This window comes from Cornus florida, unplaced genomic scaffold (assembly GCF_030987335.1).
Source record: "Cornus florida cultivar Cherokee Brave unplaced genomic scaffold, ASM3098733v1 CherokeeBrave_3.0.0_Hap2_Chr09, whole genome shotgun sequence".
NCBI lineage: Eukaryota > Viridiplantae > Streptophyta > Magnoliopsida > Cornales > Cornaceae > Cornus > Cornus florida.
Genome location: NW_026775579.1, coordinates 84,936,036 through 84,959,049, shown reverse-complemented (window position 1 = coordinate 84,959,049; position 23,014 = coordinate 84,936,036). Strand labels below are relative to the sequence as shown.

The 23,014-nt window shown below is 34.4% G+C and overlaps 1 protein-coding gene across 1 annotated transcript; it reads right to left on the bottom strand.

Annotated features, from left to right (window-relative positions):
* Window positions 1-612: 612 nt before the first annotated feature.
* On the bottom strand, window positions 613-22,658 carry LOC132274818 (beta-galactosidase 9). Its single transcript, XM_059776155.1, has 19 exons — window positions 22,104-22,658; window positions 21,081-21,176; window positions 20,856-20,968; window positions 19,614-19,680; window positions 17,304-17,396; window positions 16,825-16,968; window positions 16,457-16,545; window positions 14,462-14,567; window positions 13,831-13,918; window positions 13,606-13,727; window positions 12,310-12,501; window positions 10,921-11,153; window positions 9,382-9,497; window positions 6,413-6,510; window positions 5,943-6,053; window positions 4,158-4,268; window positions 1,818-2,026; window positions 1,241-1,589; window positions 613-956 (listed from the first exon to the last, which is right to left on the bottom strand). The coding sequence occupies exons 1-19, from the start codon at window positions 22,284-22,286 to the stop codon at window positions 813-815; spliced, it is 2,664 nt and encodes an 887-aa protein (XP_059632138.1). The 5' UTR covers window positions 22,287-22,658; the 3' UTR covers window positions 613-812.
* Between the last annotated feature and the right edge of the window lie 356 nt (window positions 22,659-23,014).

Here is a 23,014-nt window from a genome sequence, read left to right as displayed (position 1 = left end):
CTTGGCTTATTAAACAAAGGCATGGAGCGTGAGTTATGGTATTTTAGCGTTGTACATTGCAGTGATCATAATGCATTACTGAATTATGATTATTGAATTTATGGTGTGATATTTTCTTTTTGGTGCATTATGACAACCATGGTTATGAAGTAATTCGACTCTTCGTCCTAATCTTGACTCTGATTCTTGACGTCATCTTTGTAGTCTCATTGCTTTTTGTACCAAAAACTGGCACAGAATTATGATATTGCCTTAAAAACCACAATCATAGATTATATTTGTATAATCACAGAGTGGTTTATAATTAAGCACCTTGTGGTGGTGATGTTTAAAAGATTATGTTTTGGCCACTGGGTACCGTGTCATAATGTCCTCCCAATATATCTCTTTCTCGTGAGATTCAATTTTCAAAAACAAATTGGTGTTTTCAAGTTCTACTGAATTAAAACCTATATAACTGTTTTATGGTTGATTACTGCACTAGTTGTCCATTCCATACCACTTACCCAACCTTCTTACACAATCAATTAGGTTAGGTACAACTCAAACCAGCTTGTGAAATTTTCCAAACAAGTATATTGGACGACAATACCGTGAGTTAGAGACAACCTGTAAGGAATATATGTCGCATATTATTTTAGTTTCAATATCTGTACAAGCCCCAAAGCTGGAGTCATAAAACAGTTGCAACATAAAAACTGCGTGTACAATGTCAACCGGAGTAACATATTCATGGGATCCAGTGAAGGAGGGTCATGTCACGTTAACAGCTTCAAGGTTGTGAGTTCTGTTCACTGTGAATCCGCTGCTCGTCACTCCATTGCCAGGGAACCAATACTTGATGCTGGTTTACATCGGGCCTCAACAGCCAAAGTTTTAACACCACCTCGGCATGGGTCACCTCCAAACACAGCATTAGAAATTCCAATGACACAGCTGTTTCTTCCCTGACAAGCCTGAACAAATAAGAAATTATTGATTAAATCAGTATGCACATCAGTAAATAGAGCATCAATAAAAAAAACTCATTTCCCAGATAAGCCTGCAACAACACTTGGTGGTGGTTGGGTGCATGTCAAATCACAGAGAGTTCGGGCTGATATGCACATCAATAAATATAGCTCATCTTCACATTAATCTCAATAACTTTCGAGAATCATCAACAATTTAGAGTCTTCATGCGTCCCCTATAAGCTGCCACAGTGTGTATCTTAAACACATTAATGTAGGTCACGTTTACCTGAGCTACCACGGATTTTGATTTGGGTGCATGACAGTTGCCTCTAGAAAACCTCTGGCAGCTACCCTGCGGATTTCCATAGCTAGCAAATTCTATGGAAGAGATTGTATGCCCATCTTCACATTGCAATTGCATTTCTGGAGTTGTATCATTGATTGATAATTTTCCGCTGATAAAATCTGGATTCGACCACATTCGAAGAGGTGGATAGTGGGACTCTGACACACGACCGCAAATGGTTCGGGTAGAACGTGTGTTGATTGAAATCTCAAACGGGTTCCCTCCTGTTTCCTCAAACATGACAAGTAAATTGTTTGATGTCTGTAACCATGACCTTGGAACATGGTACCTGGCAAATGATCAATAATGGCTACATTAATTTGGCAGCATTTGACACCCCATTTACTTGATGACTATGCATTTGGAGATGGAAAGGACAGCCTCAAAATAAGAATGGAATGAACATTGGATTGATATAGCTATCTTACACTACTTTTTCATACATTAAAGAGAACTGGGAAAATGATAGTGTCAACTAGAACATATAAACTTTTCTACTACAAAGAAAGAAGTATACCAGATCTGAGTAGGCTGCCCACAATTTGTTGCACACTTGCCTGAATTGTAAGGACCACGATAATCACAAGTCCTTTGACATCCATTTTTTGGGGCAACCTTAGTCCAGTATCTTCCTATGTGATGGCCATTCACCCAAGCCTGGCCTTTTCCCATGCTTCCCAAATTAAGAACAACTGGATCTGTCCCATCAGGGGCATCAAAGTGTGTCTGCATGAATTGGAAACCAGATTTATAACTAGATATGTGCAGTAGAAAGCAAGTGTCTGCATCAACCAAGATTTTTCAAAGAAGGAAATGGTGGTTGTGGCGTTATTGGTTGCAGAGGTCTGTAACAGACTGAATTCTCTTATCTGTTGCACAACCCCCTAAATCTACAGATATGCATGTTTATAGATTTCTATTGATTTTTAATATTTGTTGAAATTATAAAAATAATTTTGTACAGGTGATGAACTTCATATTGAATTTTAAGCCTCTATAAGCAAGAATACTTTATAATTCTACTTTTTAATGCAAGCACCTATATTACGTTCTCTTAAAAAATACCATGAAGTATAGACATGGGTATGGACATGCTTTGAACAAGTCGTTTTGACATGCACCTAACAAGCCTATTGAATTATTCAAGTTTCTATATAATTGTCCATTAAACTCAGTTAGTTACATAAAACAATACTTCAAAACGGGTAAAATGCCTATATGAAAAACTCTATTATAGTGTAACATAAAAACATTATTTTATTCTACGAAATAAAAAACGAATATTAAATAATATAAATGTTAGTCATGTCAATGTTGATTTGAATTTGAGGATTTGATAAATTACACACATAATAACACCAAACACATGTACCCAATTTTGTAAAACATAGATATGTGATTAAATATGAAAAAGAAAAAGTTATGTCACTCTAATTTGACTAAGCAAATGAGTTGTTTATGATGTATAAATAGAAAGAGTTCAAATAAAAATGTAAATATCCTTCCTATAAGTCTTAAACTAATTATAAATACTATTCAATGTTACTTCTTTAGGTAAATTAAAAGATTTTCAGTAATGATTTCTTCTTACATATGTCTCAGAGTAAGTTCTACTTCATTAGAGCAAAAAAGAGAGAGTAAGTTCTACTTTATTTAAAGCAGAAGACAACTTAGATTATAAAAGCAAAACTCACTTTACAAGATATAAACATATTTAGTTAGTTATTACATTTTAATTGATTATACTTTTAATTACATAATAAATAAATAATTATAAGTATCCATGAGAGTTTGTTTAGAATAATGCCAAAGGTTTTGTCACCGGTCTCTCTCTCCTAAACATCTTGCGTAGGCAGGGCATACACTGGTAATGCCTTAGTTATTGTTATACAGGTTATAATTAGAGATAAGTAATGAAAACCCAATAATAGATAGCATTTTCTGCTTGCAAAAAAAATATTCAATACGGAATTTCAATACCAACAAGAAAATTACTACAAACAAAAGCATCAGAATTCAGAAATTAGGGTTCAGAACATGTCTTTTCAGCAATCCACCCTTTCCTGGGAAAAAAACTCCCTCTTCGAAGAAGGGAAAAAAAGGAAGCAGCAGCACAATTTCTGATTGCCATTATAGTGATCAAGACCATTATATAAAACCACAGCAACAATTGACAACTGGTTTACGATGAATGCAGCCATAGTTGCCTTAGATCCAATCATTCCTAACCTGTTCATTTAGTCCCAACATCCGACTCTATTGCATAATTGCATTTCTTCACTCTATGACTGGAAACACATTCTTTTAAACAAAAAACTGTATGCTACATTCCATAACATTTTCACTTTGATTCTTGGTGAACGATATAAGCTATTTTGATTTTTAAGGACCAAGATAGTACCCGCTGTGAACCAAGAGAATAAATTCATAATGTGAAAATGATGGCAGTTTATATCATAAATCATTGGAATAAAAACATTAGTGTTTACAGATCTTGTCCGACTATATCGTTGCGAGAATGAATATCTAGGTGAACTAAGTAACAATAAGATATTATCATGCAATATTATGCACACACATCATAGATATTAACTAACTCCGTTTCAATCAGAAAACCTGGAGTGGTGCACACACATACACATAAACATACTCATTTATTATGTAAAAAACAATGTTCTATTGCTATGAAACTGTAAGAGGCTTTAATCAATATGCTAGAAATTTAAATGGAGTCAACTAACAATGAACTTGTGATTGGCTATCAATTGTTCTACAAGAAAAATTAGAAGAGACAAAACCAAAAACAGATTTCAAATATTGGCTTCGCAGAATGAAGTCTTTAACAGAATCGACTCACCTTGTACCAGGAAAAGATGGATGGAATTGCATCAGGTGTCAAATCAGTCCATCCAGCCTTTTCATGTTCGTCCACGGCATATATTTCCAGGAACTCACCCTTAAGCCCAATCTATGGTCAAAAAGGGAGGGAGGGAAAAACTCAGTAACTAATACACCACCAAGAGAAGGAGCAGAACCTTGAAAATGCTAAATTTCACAAGATATAACGTCATCATATCAAAGTAGCCAAACAAGATAAGAAGTAAAACTGAGGATGAAGGTCTCCTGACACCCAAGGGTAGCTAAATAAGACAATTATAAAACTCATGATGGAGGTGTCATACTGCCCAATATAATCAGGGTAGACAAATAAGGCGAGAAACCGAAGTATAAAACTAAGAAGAAAAGCTTTCGAACACCTGATCCAAAATGCCATTAGAACTGTTGGGAATGCACAATTGGTACAAGTTTTAAGTAATTATTTGGACCTTTATCTCTCTTTTTCCTTTTTCTTTTTTTCTTTCTTTTTTCTTTTTTTTTTTTTTTTTTTTTTTTTTTTTTTTTTTGTGTCCGTACAAAGATTGGCAATTTTCAGACAGATTTTACAAAAGACCCAAAGTTTTTTAGAAAAAGATTTTAGTGGCATCATCTTGTGTGCAGTATATGACACAAATCTGTATTCTGCTTACTAGCGCCTGACCTTTCTACAACATTTTGCTTCTTACTTTTTAAAGTCACAGAATCACCACCAACAAATGTACAGCCTCTAGACCATCTTTCCAAATGATCACCTAATCCAGTCAGCAATTAAAAAATAAATAAAAATCAACAAAATAGTAAAGAGAATCCTGACAAGAGCACTTGGTTTGGAGTAAGATAATTTTATAGAGTGTTATGTTAGGATGTTCGCCCTAGATTCCTTGGAAACCCAATTGGAGGGTTAACCTACAAATTTTGAATCCTCATAATCGCCTCAAAGGCAGTCTAGATAAAGAAAATCTGAACACATCCCTAATTCATATCAAGTATCATATGTATAATTTTTGTTAAATTAAGTGTAACACTGTGATGTATAATTTTTGTTAAATCAAGTGTAACACTGTGATGTTAATTTCCCAAAGGAAAAGGGAAAGGAATTGTCATTTTAGTTGAAATACGTTGTCTTGCCTCAGCACTATAGAAGAAAAGGATTTGGACACTAGGAGTATGCAGCCATGTCCTTGTATCTTAGGATTGGAATAAATTTGACAATTAGATGCACACCTATACAAACAAATGATACCCGAATCCAAGCAAAATTGATTCATATATCTAGTCTATAATCTATCTTTTTCTATTAATCCTTTTCACATTTTTCTAGACTTAAAATGTTTTTGACCAATGTTTTAGTTTTGGTGTTTATCAGTGCATTCTTCAACTCCCCATTCTTGTCTTGTATGCAGCAACCTTATATTGTACTCAATTCAGCACAACTTTAGGCTTATGGATTCTGCTAAGGTATGGTTTCTTTCATGTTTCCAAATGTCTATACACATTTTCCAACTGAGTCCAACATGTTCTCTCATTTCCACAATGTTTCCGAAATGTATATGAAACGGTTCCATTTTAAACAAAAATTTGAATTATGCTTGTAAAGGCCTGAATTCTCAAGTGTTAAATTTGTTGCAATAATACGCAATTCAAAAAAGACATGACTAAATTTTTGGATCACAAAATAAAATGAAATGGAAATCTAGCTGATTTGCTAATTTCATATTAGCATCTAAACAGCAGACAGTAATGATGCAATAGTGGAGAAAAGTACCTGATAGGTCCATAATGACTTTGACAAGTCCATATCACCATTTTTAAACCCAGTAAGATTGATTTGGCCCCTAAATCCTGCGCCATCTTTCTCGAAAAAGGCACCATAATTCTGTATAATATGATAAAAAGAAAAGTTGAATTCAAATTCTCATCGAGAACCATTTGACACGAGATTTGAGCAAGTAATTTTCAAGAAAAGCACACAGATAAGAATATTAAGAAGACCCTCCAACAAGAGGCATTACGGCCAACAAAAGCTAATGATAGAATCACACCAGGAGGTACAACTCAAATCATATTAGATATGGAATTTAATCATGGAGTTCACCTTCCTATTCCCCAAGTAGCCTACTAGATAGGTTCATAAGAGAAGTCATTCCATTCGTGAACGAGTAATCCACACAAATTTTACATCCCAAAATACCGTTAGCTTTATCGTAAGGCTTGAGAAAGAAGCAAATCGATTACCTGCAAGCCCACTGTCTGAGATAATAACACTAAATCATTGTATCCTTGCACAAGTTGAACAGGCTGCACTACCTTGACCCAGCGACCAGCTGCACTACCTTCACTTTCGAAACCATACTATCGAGTCAATTAAAGTAGTAAAGGGTAGTGACACATACAGGAATAAAAAAAAAAAAATGGAATAAACATTGCAACACTTCTGATTATTCCGGCAACTCTATGTATATATACATATATATGCGTACATATATACGCACAATTGTATTGACGTGTCTTGATTTTCAGGTTTGTCCACATTCTTGTTCTTTTCAACAGTCAATACATGTGTATGTCTACAAATCATTACACAAGACCGAAATAAAATAAAAACCTAGCAATTAAGCAATGTTAATCTCATTATAACTCAAATAAAAATCAAGGAAAAAGGGATAAAAGAAAAAATTGTTGTGTAGTTCTTGGTGTAGTGGGACCAGTTTCACACTACAGCATTGTGAACAATAACACACTCCAGTACTCGTAAATAGATACTGTTACAATAACTTATGAACATATTTGCTAAAGCAATAACGTACAATTGTGCCGCAATAATAAAAAGCGGTATTTTAGAAGTACTGATGTAATGAATTTACTGAGATCAACCAAGAATTTTTTAAAAAATTACTGAGATCGCCCCTCCTGCATCAGAACCCACTAGATTGGGAGAAATATGTTGTTGAATTTTGGTTTTCCACAATCCATAGGATGCCCTCCAAATCCTTCCATCCTGTCCTTCTTCACCACTCCACTAGAATAAGCACATTATGCATTACAAGAACTATAAATTTAAGGCTTTTTCCTCTTCAAATGGACAAGCAAGCCCTATCTTCTGTGTCCGCTGAAGGGGTTATATTGGTCTACTTTCCATGAAATCTCCAAAAAATTGATAGATTTACACTTCTCCTATTAATCCAAATAAATTTCATAATCCAATGCCTTACCACTCAAAAAGGATTTCAAATTTTCAATATCATCAAAAAATTCAACATGACTCTTAACTCATACGATCAACAATAACTTCATAGAGCAATGGTGGGGCTTCCCATGAAGCAAGAATGGTTTGACCATCAATCCTTAGAAAATAAGTCTAGGATTTTCATTTACAACTTACTTATCAAAAAAAAAAAAAAAATTCATTTACCACTTGACAAACATCCAAATATTGATCGAACTGGATAAAGACCAAAATCCCAATATTTAATAACTTCATGAGAAAGTCTCACTTCATTGCTGTCTAGGTACTCATCACAGATTGGTGATATATTTAAAATGAAATAAACTTTTAAAACTCGTTTTTTACTCCTTCCTCCTTGCTGCACTATCATGTCCACCATGGTGAAAAGGATTTTTCAATTTTCAATTGAAGTCTTCTTCCTTGAGACTATTTTCTAGTATATTTAAAAATGTTTATTTGTAGATGATATTGTTTTAATTGATAAAACTAGAGGAGTAAGTGCTAAATTGAGGGTTTGGAGAGGAGCAAAATTAAAAGACTCAAGATAAGTAGGAATAAAACTGAATATATGGAATGTAACTTTTAGAATTACATATATAGATGTCGTGGAGATTGTGGATCAAGAGGTACAAAAAGTGAACATTTTCTTATTTGGGCTCAATTATTCACAACGAAAAATTTGTGATGATGTTAATCATAGAGTCAAGGCAAGATGGGTTAAATGGAGGAGTGACCTAGTATATTGTGTGATAGGCATCTCTCTATGAGACTGAAAGAGAAGTACGTGGTATTATAAAACAATTAGACCAGCTGTTTTTTATGGAACAAAATGTTGGGCAGCTAAGAAACATCACATGCATAAAATGAGTGCGGCGGAAATGCATATGTTGAGATAAATGTAGGCAAGACAAGAAAGGATAGAACTAGAAATAAGCACATTTTCAAATGGTTGAAGTAGCACCAATTGGAGGTAAAATGAGAAAAAATTGATTAAGATAGTTTGAACATGTACAAAGAATACCATTACGTACGCCAGCTAAGGAGAGTGACATGGTATATATTGAGGGCAATGTTAGGGGGAAGACCGAAATGAACATGGGTGAAGTTAGTAAGAAAGGATATGATAACATGTGGTATAACTGAAACTACGGCCTTAGATAGAGCATAATGGAAAAATATGATATAGGTAGCCGACCCCAAGTTGTTAGGAAAAAGGCTTTTTTGTTGAGTTGCTTTGCTATCAAAATTTCCATATCATTTTCTACTTAAATGATAATCAAATCTTTGAGGTACCCACTCCTACTGTATCTTAGTTTCTCATAACCATTACAATCTTCTTTGATGTGAAGTTGTAGATGATCATCAACCAAGTGACGCATGACAAAATTGTTCTTCATCAATGTTGAAGCCTATTTTCTTAGAACAAAACAAAGGAAAAACTCCTATAAGGGTGCTAACAAAGCAAATCTAAATGTTCTCAAAAGATCAAATAGCCAAAGGCAAAATTTAGGTAATAATAAAAAATCTCACACAATGCTTTCATAATTACTTACAAGAATATTACATTAAATCCCAACAGAAATAAAAGATGGCCACTAACCAAACCTTATCTCAGCAAACATCATTAAAGAACTAAAAACTGAGGAGGAGAGACAGAGACCAGCACAAATAATTCTTGTTGTACAATGAATGGTAACTAGACTACAAAATAGTTGTAACTGCAACATTACTAAAGAACAGTAGTGCTATAGTACTAATTGACAGTACCAACACTACAAATTGGACCGTTCCTCCTACATCTGGCCAGAATCAGACAGATCACATATGTGATCTGGGCTGGGATCCTTTACAAGTAGGCATATACACTCGTGATGAGCCCACTAGATGAGCCGAATTCCAGTTTCAAAAGAAGAAAAAGGGGGGAGGAAGAGGAGGAGAAACAATTGACGGTTAGATACGCGAGAGTAGAGGCACATACCTGTGAGCTGGCCGTTAACAAATATGCGCACCAAATCACGCATGCTTTCAATTGTAAGTACCGGAGTAACTTCACTTTCCTCCCAATATGAAATGTCATCATCAGAAACATAAACTCTGCTTGTCAATTAGACAATGACCAGGCATTAGTGGACCACATGTAAATGAGCAAATGATTCTGAAAATGTTTCAAGTTAGTAAAGAAACAGCCATGGTTATTTAACTTAAGAAATAAGAAGATAGGAGAATTTAATCAATAAATACTGGTAATGAAGGTTTGCCTTATCCATGCCGTCGGAGCATTTGGAAAACACATTACAGGATTTCCCTTCCTTTGGCTGTAACCGAATAAGTATTTAGTTATAAGCAGAATATGGATATTATAATCTCAACTCAGCAAAGAAGAATCTCAGGATATAGGAATCCTTTTTTGTTTTTTAAATTCTATTCCCTTTATCTAGGAAAACTTTAATACGTTCTTGCGATCGATGTATCGAACTTTGAATGAGTACTATCATCTCTGCAGTCTTCTACTTTATGGTTACTTGTGGGCTTTGCCATGATGAGAATAAATGAAATTTCATTCCATTTACTGCAGAATAAGGTGTTAGAGCATGGTGTATTGATACCAAGTACTACCAACAGAAATGTACAAGTCCAATGTCCATCTACTCAGTTGGATCCTCCCATGATCCTAGGAGCTGTTGTGAACCACTAATATCTGATTTAAAATGAAAGGTATCACCAGATTTTCTCAAATCCTAGAGACCCTGACACTAAAGGACGGTTATGGTGTAATCTCTTCAAATACCTCTTCTTCCTGACCACCTCCATCTGCAAGAAGTGATAAAAGGTTCATCTGACAAAGCCCCTCCACACTATAGAGACTCTTGAAATCCTAGTTTGATTTTGCAGTCTCTCATCTCTGGGGACAATTACTTTGAATTTAGGTCCACAAGGGTTTCCTTATTCTCAGCTGCTTTACTTCAACATCACCTGGCAAGGAATAAGGTTTCATTCCTTGTACCTTGAGTCTGAAACTCTCATGTTCAACTCAAAACTTTAATGCGTTCTCAAATGCTTTGTCACCTTATGTGTGTGTGTGTGTGTTTCTATTATCTTTGTTGAGTCAGCATCATTCTAGGGTTGCCTATGCCACCTTTTCGCTCCCCATCAACCTACATTGACTTTGTAATCTGAATTTATTTTTCCAATTACCTGTAATCATGTTCCATTGATTTCATGAAAACTTATGTTCTATCACCATAAGCCTGAATTTAGAGTTCAATGGGACTAATGACAGTATTGGGTTTATTATCTCAATGGATAGAGTTAAGACGGTAAAATATTGATGAATGCCTGTCAGGATTTTGTATCTCATAAGATTGATCATTTCACTTGAACCATTCTGTTTCTACCATTTATAATGATAAGAAATACAAACTACAGATTGAAACACAGTTCTAATCATAAAATGGTACTACTATTTATTCAACCCGATCCTAATGGAGCCAATCGTAAGATTCCAATAATGATGTACCTGGTGATATACCACAGATAATCAGAACGGTCCTTTGTCACATGTAAGTGCTCCAGTATGCCTTGGGCAGTGAAATTATTTTCATTCCATGCACCAATTGGCTCTTTAATAGTCATCCAAGCTTCTGAGATATGCGGAACTTCATTCTGAATCATAAGTCGTCGAGGTACATAAACATTTGTAGACTGAGGCAAATCAAATGCTACTGTTTTAATTGAAGTTTGTGCCCCAACCTGCTCCAAACATATAAAGCAAGAAACTTAATCATATATTCAGAACTAAAATTTTACATTTTTTTCTTGAATTAGTCTAGGGAAGCAGGGCTCTAAACACATCATAAGATGAAATACAAAAGAACATAGAAAACAATAACACGAGTGATATAATATTAACATACAAATTAGAATTATCATCATAATTTGAATGCTTAATAAAGAACAGGCTCACTTAGAATTATTGCCGTAATATTATTCTCAAGTCTCAATAAAGAAAAGAAGGAAAAAGAACAGGTAACTAAGAACAGTTGGGATGCAACTGAAAATGTTCAACCGGATAGTATCTGCGGGATCACACATGTTGAAGTTTCAGAGACTATTTGGAACTGTTATTGTTATCATATCAGTAAGCATGGCAAGAAAAAGAAGAGCGAAAAACTGCACCGTATCGGTTGCAATTTTATGAGGCCAATTGTCAAAAACAGAAAATAGTTGCATGTTCCAGCATCAATTTCTTGTGCCATGATCAATAAGAAAAAGTGTCTTCATATAGTAAGTGTTCAATGAGATGAAATATTGCATCGGGTTTCGTTAATCTTTATATGAGTGAAAAGACTACAGAAATAAAAGATCATATGAGAAATATTCACAAATGTCCAGAAAGCCTTACCTATCACATTATAAGATATCTAATACACTTCAGTTTCCTTGTAAGCCATAGAGAATAAGCATACCAAAGTACTTATTTTAAGATAATGATTCATCTAATATGAGTAATTAACTAGGATTTTAAATTTATACATCATTTGCAAGATACTCAGGGCGTAAAACTAAACAACTTCTTTAGGTGATTTTGTATAAATTTCTAACCCTCCTGTGCCGAGACTCAATCGAAAAACTTTTCCTTCATTCTATGTGAGATTGACTATTATGTGTGAAGAACCATTGGATTTTATGTTACTTCTGTATGAAATAAAACTTCTAGAAATATTATCCCATGATTCTGTTAAATTTCACCAGTGGAAAATATAATCTGGTTTGTGAACATGGATATAGTTGTGCAGTTTGATGTGATTTATGGAACGTATGTGAAGTGTTTGTTTATGCAGATGTATCAGTAAGATCATTGAAAAAAAGTATATTATGCTGTCCTACATATCAACTATAATCAAACCTTGGCGGTATTGAAGGCCACGTTTCTGCAGTCCGGTAATATACTCACTGACCACGGTGGTAAAGTATATGCTTGACCAAGGAATGTCACACTGACTGCTTTATGCTCATCGATATTTGCAAGAAATGCTGAACACCTGCTATTGTTTCCAGACCAAGTTAAGGTCTGGCCTTCACTGTTGTACACGTGTGCCTGAAGTTAGCCATATGAATGGTGTTAAATTCTAAGTTGAAGAATAGAAAACAATGTGAAAATAAGATTTCAAATTACAATCACCACAGCTGTCAGCTTGAGGAGTATCTCCTGCTACTCCTAGTGAAGAGGAGCAAAGTTCGACTCACTACCAGGACACAGGTGTGTGAGAAGCAATAAAACAAAAGTCCCTTACTCCAGAAAAAAACAACAGATTACTGGTCTCACTCCCAAACAATATTGCAGAATTAGAAATCTAATATACTTGAGCAATATTAGGTCAGCCTATAGCCTTATAATTAATGGTGTATTGGGATGCTAAGGAAATCAATTTAGCCAATTGAGTATTTGAACTCAGTCTATTGTGTTCAAAATAGCTTGAATGAGTAACTTTTTACTTAACCTCGTGTAAAGTTGAGAAAAAATTAGGTTTTCAATAAACAATATATACCCAATTTATTAGGCGCTACTGTTGACCGCTACATTATAACATTACCAGCAAATTGTATTTAATCACGCCTAAAAATAAAATACTCCCCCCTACCCCCCACCCAAAAGGGTATCAGTTTATTTCTGATGTGGTTAAAAAATAAAGTGTGACTTTTAATTACTTCAAACCTAAGCCTCTTGTTTATCTTTTCAAGCTAGACTGGAAGTATTTTCTAAAGGTTTGCATGAGGGAAGTAGAAAATGGTTTTAGAAAGGACAAACTCTATCAGTCCAATCCACTTTATAACAAAATGCAACTAGTCAACCAACCAATAGAAATACTTAATACCAGTAAAAAAAAAAAAAAATGCATAAACCAAAAAAAAAATCTGTGAGACACATCCCATCTCTGCAATTTTAAAAAATTGCTTTTCAGATCTTAGTAGATGAGAAATACCGTGACCAAGTCAAAACTCCTTCCCAGAACTTCCAGGATTGGGCTGTGCTGGAAAACTGGCCCCAGAAAGAGATAAATAAACTAATTAAATTTCCCCATTTACTCTGAAGTCATCTTTTCTGATATATTCAGACCAGATAATCAAGCTAAGAAATGCTGCAGTTAATAGTTAAATATATCATGCAAAATCTGTTGATAAGTTTAGGCTTCACACAAACCTCCTGCATTGGTCCCAATTTTATATACTGAGGTGAATCAACAGCAACAAGAGCAGGTTCACAGAGCTTTATGGCAGCATGCAAATCCTTTAAGTGTCCCCATTTAGGCTGTCTCAACAATCCTAAATGACAAAAAAGAAAGTTTATGTGGATCAGGATTTATATGCAAGTCATTTATATGTCAATCAACTGTGGTTATCAAATGAAAATAAATATTCAACTTACCATATTCATCAAGGGGAGCATCATAATCATAACTTGTGATATAGTTTGGGCCCCCAGAAGTCCGACCAAAGTTTGTCCCACCAAAAAACTACAACCACAAAGCAGGGAAACCAAGGCTGATCAATATGCTGCATGTGTAGATCATAATTTGGTCTTCATCGCAAATTGTATCAAAATAGAATAAAATTTTCCATAGATCCAAATAATATTAAAAAAAGCAGGTTCATGTCTGCAGTCACTTTACACAAATAATGTCGAGGATTAGGTTTATCTCCAATCAACCCTCCCTGCATCCCATACAGTAGGAGCATAACTGAATAATGGCTTTTAATAAAGAAAAACATCCCCAATTATAGTCTTGTATGGTAGTTTAACTTCTTTCACCAAACCTCTGAGATATGCAAGGTTCGGTGGCAAGTGGAATAAAACAAGCAAAGGACTACGGAACTGAAATTACGGAACATATAACTAATTACACCAAAACTCTGGATGCTAAAAATGCTCACACATTCTTCATAGATTCAATGTTACTTTTTAATTGAACTTTACTTTAGAGCTCATTTTTCTTTTCCCTAAGCACTTTAGAGCTCATTTAACATTCCACAGCAAAGCAGTAGCCTGTTTTAGATACCATATAATAGTTCTGAAAGCTCCCTCCACGTTGAAAAAACCGAGCGACAGCAAATGCAAGATCTTCAACAGGTCTATGTGGCAATCTTCCACCCCAAATTGTATACCTTCAAAAGCAAACCAAGAAAGACGAATTGAAGGCTTATAAGCATGTATCAAAAAACTTGCAGCTGCTTAAGTACATGAGATAAAAATTCTCATGCCAAAAGAGATGAAATTGCTTTCAAGTAATAAATGTGATCTAAAATGGCAGAGAGAGAGAATGAGGGAGGGAGAGAGAAAATAAGAATTTCTATCAAATAAGAAGGCTGACATTCATTGAAGCATCATATAATATATAGAACTAAAACTTAGAAATAGTATCTTCAATGTCAAGTTGTCAACCGAGTACAACCTTCAATGGAGGAAAAATTATTAAAGAAAAGATGGTAGTCAACAGCAAATCATTATAGCTTTTCTATAGCTGATGTTAGGATGAAGAAACTCATTTACTTACATAAACACATACGGATTTAGACCATTTCAATTAAATACTAAAATAGAAAATCATGTGTAAAAGTGTGGCTAAAATTTTGAAGAAAAAGAAAAAATCATGATGAGTTGATGAAATTACATATGAACAGGAAATGGGATACAGTGCCAGAAATAGAAGAGGGAACATAATCCAGAAATCCTAATTTGTTAACTGGAAAACCTTTAAAGTGTCTTTATGACGAAGTAATGCCAGACATAGATATGAAGCCTTGAAAGAACTTATGTGAAACCTAAACGAGAGATACTTAACCAACATACAAGAATTATTGGTGAACCTGTTTCTTTAATTAGAATGTCCATAAATTTATCACAGGGAATTTGACTGTATCAATGAAGGATATATTTATCCAGAAAGAGCTTTCTTAAAGCTATTAGAGAAGTATCCACTTCGGCAAATGCAAGGCTGGTTTCTGTCCAAGGAAAAGAGATTCAGTTAACTATAGCCACATTAAAGATTAAGTCTCGCTCAAAGATGAAACAGGCGATACTAGGAGAAACATAGACAAATTAGGGAAATTAGCCTTAACAAATGATATTGCTGCAGCAGACCGTTTACTGAAAACCCAGTTAGAAAAAAAATTTGACTAGGAAATGTAAAATCATGCGATATGGAAGATTAAGAAGCAGACAGTTGTGCAGAAGCAGAGTAAAGAAAAGAATAACTCAAGAAGTAAGAGGGCTAGCCCAATCCCAATCCCAGTGCATGAGGCTCCCAGACTGAGTGTGTCCTAGGAAAGGTCAGTTGAACGCAGTGTTACCTCTGCATGAGGAAAGGCTATTTCCCAATTTGAAACCGTGACCTCCAGGTCATAATGGAGCAATCTTACTGTTGTGTTAAGACCCAAACCTCAAGAAGTAAGAGATTTCCTTCAAATGCTACAAAATGTTGGGGCCATCATTTTTCTAGATACTTAAGAAACATTTTCCATCAAATATTATCTCGTTTCCAGACTATAACTTAGAATTTTTTTTTTCCTAGTTGGTACTCACACACACTTGTCTCTTTTGAGACTTGAACTCCTGACCTCCCTTTGGTGAGTAAGAGGCTGATACCGCTAGGCCACTTGTCCGTTGGTGACTATTACTTAGAAATTTCTAAAAGGTTCCTTAGAAAATGCTACAGGCTTTCTTTGTATGTTGAAGAGGCATTCATGGCAGTTTAGACAAGCTTCCAGTAATTAGGATGAGTGTAACTTAAATATTTTAGAAAATATGGTCAACTTTCAGAGTGCAAACATCAACATCTCAAGCTCTTTTTCATTTTCGTTCTTTTTCTTTTCTTTTTCTGTTCTTCTTCTAATATTCCACAATTTAATTTGTGAATTGATTCTCAGATATTATTCATATATTTGAAAAATTTTGCTCAAGTTTTCAAGAAAGTCATGTAGAGTCAAAATTCACTAAAAATGATATACATAATAAGATGTGCAGAAGTAACCCCCTGAAATAATAAAAAGTATACCATCCATCCCAATTTTCTGTCCAAAGTACTGGTTTCTTGTATGAATTTGGCTTAAATCCATCACAATAGTATCCATTGCAGGCATCTATCTGTGAATGAGAAAAAATTTAAAAAGAAAAGAAAGATGTTTGAGATTTTATAATCCTCAATGTCATGGCCTTAACACATTAAGATTTTAATTACAAAACAAATGCACTTCTGTTAACCAATCAACCAATGAATTAGGTTTTCTATGTTCTTTTTCTTGGAAAGTAACCAATGAGTTAATTTGTTTTCTTTCATTGCTCTGTAGTTTGAATGGAGTCTAAATAATATAGAATCATTGAAAAGAAAATGAAATGCAAAATAATTAAGGAAAACGAACTTACGACGAATTCTGGGGCATCCACTTGCTTGCACATGACCCATGGAACACCAGCACCAAGCCCAATAGCCATTGTAGCAGCCCACTTAACATAGTCCTTCCCTCTCTGGCCATAAGAACTTTCCATGTTTCCATATTCGTTTTCAATCTGCAAAGATTGCATCCAAGTTAAGGCAAAGCTATTTGCAGAGAGTATCACCTCAAGCATAGATAACAGAAATGTGTACCAACTTGAACTTCTGAGCACTAACGAACTAATTAAAGGAAATCGAATGTTTTTTGAACAACAGCATATTGGTCATTAAATAATCTCACCCCTCTAATACCACTGAATTAAGGAAGAACCCACACCCAATTAGTCTAGGTATTTTTAGTCGTCAACAAATTGCACTGTTCTAAACACGGTTATATCCATTAACTTGATATACTTATTCCAGCAAATCTATTTCAAGCACTAAATGAAGTTAAGAATTGTTCAACAACCTGCAACATAATAATTGGACCACCTTGCCAAGAGAAGAGCATTTCCTCTAGCATCAGATCCACTATCTTCTTAACAAACCGCTGCATCTCCTCCTGGAAACAAAACAGGCTATGATCAGATTGTCAACCATAACCACAAATACAAAGTTAAAAGTTCCAATCTCCTAAAGCATACTTAATAGTTATTAACATAAGTGCAACATGTTTCTACATACCCAATTTGATAGCCAAGTAATACTTGCAATGAACCTATAATACTGAAAACTGAACACACTATAACGAGAAAGAAAAATATAAATTTTGAGCACTTCTCTAGGAAGTAGTATACATGAAATCCAGCTGAAAATGTGATATATTAGATAGAAAAAGAAGTAAAGTTGGAGTGATAATTCAAATAAATATTGAAGAATTAACAAACGGACAATCAAACTAAATAGTCAAAAAATGTCCCTTAAGGGGTTAGACTGATCACAATCAGAAAAAAATACCATTAAATATTGAAGAATTAACAACCAGACAATCAAACTAACTAGTCAAAAAAAAAATGTGCCCCTAAGGGATCAGACTGATCACAATCAGAGAAAATACAACAGGAATTGATGCAAGAAGGTTCAGACAGCATGTTCTTATCCTAATTTCACATAGACCGTCCCATCTGTAAAAGAGAAAGAAGATAATAGAACCAACCAAGTGGTGTTGTCATATCCATAATGAGATCCCTAAAATCATTATTTTAAAAATATCCATACATTTCCAAGAAAGGTATTTATTTTTTGTTAAACTAAACAATACCTAATGCTGACTCTGAGACTTCACAGAGACTAAATGAAAAACTTGAACCCCACATTTGCAATTGAAGAAATTTTAGTGGTTTTAATTCAATTCTTTAAATGGAAATTTGAAATGAAAAAGTTAAAATGCATCAAAGGAGTCCCATATGATGCACCCTAAACATAGGTATAGAAGTGCAATACATTCTAGATGGAAGTCACGGAACCATAGATTAGATGGGTTTTTGGGCCCTTATATGTGGCCTCGAATAGGAGATTGGTCTTACAAGCAAACTTCTGAAGTTCCAAATACTGGAGTCTTAATCCTAGAAAAAGTAAGTAATGTCCAGCATCCTAGAAATATTAGTGCACTCATTCAGTTTTTATAGCTACTCAAGTTTAGAGAATTGGAGACTGCATAACCCTAACCTTTTTATGTGGCTTTTGGCAGTTAGACCCCAAAATCGTACAAATACTTGTTGTCAATAAATTCTAGTAACATTTCCATCCAACTCCAATAGGCAACAACTTATCACCTTTCATTCAACCCCGTTCTAACCCTCCACGCTTCTAAATCCTACCGCCTTTTTCCTTCTCTAAACCTTCAATGTTTTTCATAATACTTCCCCTACTAGAATTTCGCTGTAGGGTGCACTCAGTGGCAGAGCCAGGAATTTACTTTAGTGGGGCAACCAGTAACAACAATACAATAATAAAAAATAAAAAACCAAAAAATAAATATATTAATTAAATATTGATTAATAATATTGTCATTGAATACATTTATAATTGATAAAATTTAAATATTTCGTCTCTTGGGAGTGTTGCATGATAACCTCATAATGCTGTTGAGTGTTTTTCTTAAATAATCCATTAATGTTAACATAATCCTTCTCATTTTTTACCATTTCTTTTTCCAAAATTAAAAATCTTACTTTTTTATCAAAAAAAAATATATTTAAATTAAAAACCTTACTTTGCAGAAAGAACAACACTGAACACGAAAAGGGGATTAGCGTTTCTTGCATACAGGCTTAGAGTTGATATCTAAGATTTTTAATATTCCGCTTGGTGCTTTGCTTTGGAGAGAGACTGATGGAATAAAAGAGAGAAACTGATGGCCAAAATAGAGGAGCTGGAATTGGTGTGGGTAATGAGAATGAAGGACATAGAGAATTTGGAAAAGAAATTGCTCCGCCACTGGTGCACTAGTTTGGTTTTCTATAATGCCCACATTCAACTGTGGGTGCACTAGTTTTGCGTTCTAAAAACCTTCATACATCATGACCCCATGCAAATTCAAGTCCAGAATAGGGAACCATTGTCTTCAGACTGTCCAAGGTGCAAGGGCCCCAAGGTAAGACCTACCGACAGGACTATAGTCTCACAACTCTTAATTACACTACTATTACAAAATTTTGGCTTTTCTCCTTGTATCACAAACATAAAACAAAGACTAGCGTAAATGAATTAAGAATCATCAAGGAAAAAGCACCATACATGACTAAATGAAAGACAGTTGCTCTTGCTCAAATTATACCTTGAAGGGTGCATTGTCTGTTCGAAATTCTATGCCCGGTACATCACGGAGCCACAGAGGGAAGCCCCTGCAAGGGTCAGTAAAATATAAGATTACGATTAACAGGGAACTCACAGACAACTCTTTACAGACTTCATCAGCAGGACAACAGTGTTATCCTTTGAATCGTTAGAATTTACTATCAACTTAATATAATAACTTAGATATGTAAACACTCATAACTATGTGAAATAAGGTATCTGCAGAAACTTGAATGAAATAAGGTATCTGCAGAAACTTCTTTCTAAAAAGGATATGGGAAACAATATGTAGCAGATACCCTATGCATGAACATCTTCTACATATCCTTTAATGCATAGTTAATATCCTTGAGTGTTTACATATCAATAACATAAAATGTTGTTTCACATATCCTTTTTAGTTATAATTAATATCCTTTTATATTTTTATAAAATAAATAATAATTAAAAATTTATCCTTTCATGCATAGGGTTTAACAGTAGTTCTTTCGTCTTTACACCTCGAGGAGGAAAGTTGCTTTCTATTCCCTCAATGATACTCTATTTTAGTATAAAAGTAAGCAAGACTATCAGGTAGTTTAAAATTCCTCCTTATTGCCTAAACAGGGATAAACAACTAATAAGTGGCCTTGCTGAACTCCTAGATATAGGATTTCTTGTTGGATCTTCTCTATTCTGTTAGATGGTGTCATCCAAAAGAGAGACATAACTATGTGAAATACTGAGGGGCACAACTACTCAATTTTGTTATCATGGTCCTAATATGAACATAATGAGAAACCTTTTACATGTCTGAATTTAAGCATATTATTGGGATTGTGCAACAGCTTTTCTAGCTTCCCCACATATAGCGTCTCTATATTTTTCTTAAGGAAGAACGTATAATTAAAAAATATAATGATAGAGAGACACAGGAAGAGATTGAGTATAACAGAGGTTGAGACGACCTCTGCATATATACAGAGAGAGAGATTAACACTCCCCATTTTTGAAACCACTCTTATAGAGGAACTCAAGGAGGAAGCTAATTTATCGCCCCCCACTATTGTGCATTACAACATATGTTCAGAGCAACCAAGCATCATCTCTAAGTTAATTACAATAGCAGATATGATTTGCATTGTAACAAAATCAAGGGATGTCATCTTTCAAGACTTTGACAGATAGATTTATGCAACTGTAAGTTAAATATATATAATCAGACTTCGAAAGAGGATGAGACCCGAAATTCCACTCAGCGCATACGTAAGGACCTATTCGGAGATGGAGATAGAGTCCACTGGAACCCACTAGTTTCACAAACTTCACAATATCATATCTCCCTTCAAAATTATACTGCAAAACAAATCAAAAATAAGAAAAATACTTTAGTAAAATTAACAAAATCCTACCAATGCCAACCGTGTAAGAATAGCACCTCAGACTATACCAGAAGAAATTACCACACCTGCTCTCTAACTGGCTCATGTCCACTCCAAAATACATAAGTTTGGATGACATCTGCCCCACCCTCCTTGCTCTTAGCAATCAGATCAGGCCACATCTAACATCATGCGAATCATATTAAACAAGGATTTTTATTACTTGACAAGATGAATAAAATGATCTTATCATTGGATAATTATCTAAACATCGTGTGAATCAAATTACTATTTAAATCTCATGAAAAAGAAAAAAGAAAAAAGACAGATGGATTATTCTTTCTGTAAAACCAATGCGATGGTCTCATTTCCACAGCATTTGAAGTGTTATGCATATAGATTACCCAAATAACTCTTGAAATAGTAGATAAAACAAAATATATTTAGAAAAAATTTAAAAAAAAAAAAAAAAAAAAACCCATATTTTGTGTAACTAAATAGCATATTTCTGGCAAAACTTTTATTGTTAGCAGTGAATTCCAGGGCTGATATTTTCCTTTACCCAAAAGTGAAAATTTCATCAATTTTTTCAATAAACCAAATAGCCATCACCCAGCCGATGATCTGGGGTGTTGGGAAGTTTGGACTAGACATAGAACTTATTCTTAGCCATTTTTTGCACAAAGTGATTGCTCTCAAACTCCTCCTTCTCGAATTTTGATAGCTAAATCTTTCACCATTGCATGAAGCAGTGGCCCTGCAGTTAGTTCAGTTACTCCAGTTTTAATCGAATTTTATCAAATTCTCTACCAAAAAAAAAAAATGAAGAACGTATTTTCTAATATGTTTTTGTGTATACAAACTAAACTGGTTTCCTCTCAAATGCCTAATTGGACCGAAAGAACCCTAATTGCACAATTGAGAAAATAAATCATCAAAAGGCAAACAGAGAACACGTATTGAACTATCGAATAATAGCATATCAATTTCAACCATCAAGAAACATATACACTGAAACAACCTATGTACCTAAATATATACATATGTATGCATAAATATCAATAAATGACAGGTAGATTAAAATTGAAGCTTGATTGAGAATGAAGTACCTGAGGAGTGGCTCGAGGGTAGTGAATTCCAGCAGAAATGAGCATTCGGCGGTTTCCATCGATAATCAGAGCTCTGTGGTCGTAGGTGACGTTGAATGGCTCGAAGAACTCACCGGCGACCATTACGAGGTGCACGGTCAACGCCAGAGCCAGCCATTGAAGCCGAGTTAGAGCCCCTGACATCTACTCCCAAAAAATAAAAAAATAAAACTGATTGACAGAGAAAGTGTGCAAGGGATGATCAAAATTCAAAACAGTCTCAGAGTCAGTTCCAACTTCCAAGTAAGAACGCAGATAGAATGAGAGAGAGGGCAACTGATTACTAACAATACATACACACATACACATATATATATACACACAGACGCCGATAGATTACTGACAAAATAGACAAGTAGGTGAAGGGATGAGTATAACTCTGATGTTTATTTATTTATTTTTAATTTTTTTTAACATTTTTAGTTTCTCAGTTGGACAACTCAAACAGACTTGAATTGTCCAGTGTAAATTGTTGTTGGATATTTGTTGTTGAGTTGCACTGTTAAGATGGAGAAGAAGATCTGTAAAGAGAAATAAAATATATATATATTTTTTATAACTATCTAACTTGTAAAATTTTCTTACAAAAATACAGAAAAGTTTTGATTTTGTTATGAACTTACAATAACACCCATTCTTTTATGATACGTTTGGAGTTGTTAAATAATAAAATAATAAATTTTTTTATATGTTTTTGAAAATTTTTTTTTGCCAAATAAATGGATAATAAAAAATTGAATAATAATCGAAAGTCTACAACGGACACAGACTAATTTTATATAAGTAAAAGTTTATGTCATCATAAGGTCAAGAATGTTAACGAGAGTATTAATCATCACCCACATAAATCAGTTGAATTTGCCGGAATCAGT

Coding starts and splice junctions, on each gene's coding strand:
- LOC132274818 (XM_059776155.1), bottom strand. CDS start 22,286: ATGTCAGGGGCTCTAACTCGGCTTCAATGGCTGGCTCTGGCGTTGACC. Junction 11,154..12,309: donor TGGCCTTCAATACCGCCAAG/GTTTGATTATAG, acceptor TGTTTGGAGCAG/GTTGGGGCACAAACTTCAAT. Junction 4,269..5,942: donor AGTCATTATGGACCTATCAG/GTACTTTTCTCC, acceptor TTTTGACCATAG/ATTGGGCTTAAGGGTGAGTT.